The 4158-nt window shown below is 42.7% G+C and overlaps 1 protein-coding gene across 1 annotated transcript; it reads left to right on the top strand.

Annotated features, from left to right (window-relative positions):
* The first annotated feature begins 823 nt into the window (after positions 1-823).
* On the top strand, positions 824-3006 carry LOC127345383 (transcription and mRNA export factor ENY2). Its single transcript, XM_051371858.1, has 5 exons — positions 824-974; positions 1158-1254; positions 1506-1600; positions 2171-2247; positions 2600-3006. Coding segments are annotated over exons 1-5 (348 nt in total). The 5' UTR covers positions 824-972; the 3' UTR covers positions 2677-3006.
* Positions 3007-4158: the final 1152 nt, after the last annotated feature.

Raw genomic sequence — 4158 nt, 5'->3', positions numbered from 1 at the left:
GTAGTAGGGAGTAATTTTGCGTCATATTTTTGGTAGTAATTAATTTCACATCATTAGCTTCCAATAGAGGAATTAATTTCTGCCAAAGAATTGTTGTGATATCAATTGCTGCAACGAAACAATAATGATGCACAATTATTTTCTGCCAAACAATGTTATGAATTTTATGCTGTAACTTTTTTGGAAGAAATTAATTGTGTAACACTAATGTTTGATAGCAGAAAATAATTTTGCAATATTTGGTAGGAATTAATTTCACAACATTGACTAAGAGGTAATTAAGTCTGCCTCTACTTATCCCTAGTGATTAGACTATATAAGTGGAACCACGAGGGGGTCCACAATTTGTGACTCTGGGTTGTGGAGTCCGCCATTAGTCAAAGTCACCTCCTTCCTCCTCCGACATTTCCACCATCCCAACCATGCCGCCTCTAGATACTGGAGCAGCCGAGGAGGTGACACTAATGGATCAAGTCGGTGGCAGTGGCATTGGTCATGCTAACAAGATGCGATTGTACCATCAGCAGACGCACAATGCGGTTGCCCTGGCTGCAGAGTTTGATGACCAGCTCGTGACGTTGCGCCATGATACCCGAGAGAAGATGTAAGCTCTTGTTCGTTTAATGTGATCCAATTGGTATGAATAGAAGTTTACCGGTTTTTAGGTAAGCACATGTTTGATTCATAGTGAAAAGTTGACCATTTTCCTTATTTTCGAGAGAAAAGCCCGGAAAAGAGGACCAAGCCCAGTAACCCGTGAACTGCTGGGCCAACGCATCCCAAGAAACGCGGATCAGAACAGAACAAAGCCGAACACAGCCCATCAACTCGACCAGGCTGTAGTCGGCCCCGATCGGAATTCGGAACACAGCAAAGCCAAACACAGTCGCCTGCTACGCTACACGACCTCCGAAGCAGAGGAGACAGGAGGAACCCACGAGCCGAAGCAGAGGCGCTCCAATCCAATCCAGCATGTAAGCGAGCCAATCGATTCCCTGCTCTTCGTGCGCGCATCCCGCGATTAAGCCCCCGAGCTATCATTGTAGCCACGAATCAGTTCGTGGGCGTTGCTACTTTCTCAAGGATTTGCGGATTCCCGACCCGATTTTGATGCGAGAGGGCGATGATTTTGTTGCTGTTGTTGGGTGTGCATGCAGGAGGGCGTCGATTAACCGGCCGCCGACGCCGAATCAGGAGGAGGATGAGGACGAGGAACGGAAGGAGGTTCCTCTTAGCGAAATCATCAACCTCAAGGTACTGACTGTCCCCATCGCCCCTGCGGAAATCGTGCAGGAAATTTGCGGTCGCGTCTCGGCGTCTGTTCTTTTTCTTGCCTGGGATTAGGGTTATTCGGCTGTAGGGTTGCAGCTGCTCGTATCATTCGAGTGGGTAAGCCTGATTTCATCTGGTTAGGGTTTGGTAGGAAGAGAGGGGAGAGGACGGTTTTAGGGTTCTTTTCTCTGCTTCTGCTGTCATTGAGAGTGCTGGGTTTTTGGTTTCTCAAGTTGGTTGAGAGTGGCGAGAAGGAAAGGCTGATGGAGCTTCTCCGGGAGCGGCTAGTGGAGTGTGGCTGGAAGGATGACATGAAGGCTCTCTGCAGGTTTGTCTCCTTATACATCTAATTACAGTATAATTGGTGGCATGCGTCTGTTTGGTGGGTATATATGATGCTCACAATTACTATGCCTAAAAAATTCTTACAACACAAACTCACAGTAGGCTTATCACTTTTTGACCTGAGAGTGAATATGGACCAGTCTATAACATCTGCAATGAGTTACATGTTTTATTTCTTGTGTGTTCTAATGCAAAAAAAAATAAAAAATTGGAGGTACAAGTAACACAGGCAGCATGTGTGCTTTAAGGCATGGTTTTTGCCCATCATCACTTTAACCATTATGTTTTTGCAGGGAATATGGCTATGCAGTTCTCCTGTTCTTCATTATTTAAAACAACTCCCGAATAATTCTTAATTACTGAATGCCCTGAGCCTCAACTTGCACTTTATCACGAACCGGTCTGCTGCCTTAAGTTGTCACACTAGAGCATTCTGAAATTTGTGTTATGTTGCACACACCATTTGTCTGGATTTAAGACGCTAGGGTTTTCCCTGAAGAAAAGCTATCGTCGTTGTGGTTGCTGTTAACTGACGTCAGTTCGTTTTGTCTAGGGCCTATGCAAGGAAGAAAGGGAGAAATAATGTAACAATAGATGATCTTATTCATGTTATTACTCCAAAAGGAAGAGGTCAGTGATTTTTATTTGCCCAATTGATTGATTTCTGGTTGCAAAAGGAACGATATTTTGTTCGACTGCACAACAGGTTACTTAGTTCTACTTCTTATGAGCTACTAGTTGGACTGTTGGAAGGATCAGTACAAAATATGTAGCCTTTCCATGCATATTTCCATTTTTCTATTTGTATAAGTTGAATGCTTGCCTATTACAACAGGATTTTGGACCAAGAGAATGTACTTTTTTGCACTTGCCTCCCTCCTCATACGTTTTTCATAGACTTGTCTGTTGCTGCGCAATGTTAGGATGATAAGAAAGTGTTTCTTTCATCATTATCATTGTCTCCTGTTTTTTTCTGAAACAGCCGCGGTGCCTGGTCCAGTGAAGGCGGAGTTGCTGCAGCGCATCCGATCCTTTCTCATGTCTTCCTCGCTTTGGTAGACCATTTTTATACTGTTCAGAACTAGCCTGTAGGAAGGTCAAATCACCGATCTCGCAAGGGGGGTAATGCCTAAGGGAAGCAACAAATCCAAGAATATGTAACGGATCTAGTGATCTCTATGATGCTGTGGACATATTTCTCGATCAGGCAGGTTGTTGGGCCTGCTGTCTAGCTGTACCATTCCCACATTGTATTCGTAAATCAAACCTCCCAGCGTGTAATACCACATTGTGTTGTTGCTTCAGTCATTCAGTGCCACTTTGGCGATCTTAATTAGTACTCATGTATCTCATGTCAAACCTTATTGAGTGATTGTGTTGTGGAGGCCCTATAGTGTTGTCCAGTACTAGTATTTTCTATGTCCTGCTTTATTGATTGTACATGTATGTGCTGCCAAAAACGATCTTATTTGCTGTCGCTTACTCATTTTTGGAGCCAAGCAAGAACACACACCAGTTTTTGGTTGTGTTGTGAAGGCCTTATAATGTTGTCTGATTGTAGTATTTTCTGTATGCTGCTTTATTGATTGTACATATATGATATGTGCTGCCAAAATCAATTTTATTGGGTGTTATTACTCTTTTTTGGGTTCATTTGAACCTCTAAATAATCGGTTCACAGTAGGGTAAAGAAAGTTATTTAACAGGATACCACTTTTTTGGAGCCAAGCAAGAACACACACCATTTTTTTGGTTTGTGTTGCTTTCATATGAAATCATCAAATCAGTAACGTCTCTGATATTTTCTGTAGCTTCTCTGTACTGCTTCCGTATATTTGTTTGTGCTGCCAAAAATCATACTCCCTCCGTCTAAAAATAGGTGTCTCACTTTTGTCTAGATACGGATGTATCAAGATCCATATCGAGATAAAGTTGAAACACCTATTTTTACCTATTTTTAGCCGGAGGGGGTACTTATTTGCTGCTGATAACACTTTTTGGTTCATATGAACCTCTTGTAAAATGGTTTAGTAGGTTAAAACAAGATATTTTTTCTGTGCTGCTGGCTGTTATTTAAGCTTTCTGTTGCATTCTTGTTAGGCTTGAATACCGTCATATTAATCCGAACATCATCAAGGTAGTGGTGTATAATCACCAAAATATCCTGGGCAGCTATCATGTCCTTGTCATCAGTTGGATCAAAGCACTGCATGAGCACGTAAGCAAAATGCCCAACTAACTACGTGTCTGGTGGCTCGATTTGTGCCGCCGATGCCAAATAATCACAGAAGCTACTCAGTCTATGCCGTGATCCATGGCAGAATTGCCAATGGAAAAAAAACAAAAGGCCCTGGACAATTGGCATCTGGATACAGAAGAAATCCACTTGTCTTGTCTAGCATAACCATTTAACCAAGTTGGCCTAAAAAAGGTAGCCAGAAATAGACCAGCCAATCACACTGAACCCCTGAAGAACATGACATGGTAGGTAGGCACCCCACATGACATGCCACATGCACCCAATATCTGACCAATTGCAGG

Source organism: Lolium perenne, chromosome 3 (genome assembly GCF_019359855.2).
Source record: "Lolium perenne isolate Kyuss_39 chromosome 3, Kyuss_2.0, whole genome shotgun sequence".
Classification (NCBI taxonomy): Eukaryota; Viridiplantae; Streptophyta; class Magnoliopsida; order Poales; family Poaceae; genus Lolium; species Lolium perenne.
The sequence above is the reverse complement of the archived record's forward strand: the minus strand, read 5'-3'. Positions and strand labels throughout refer to the sequence as shown.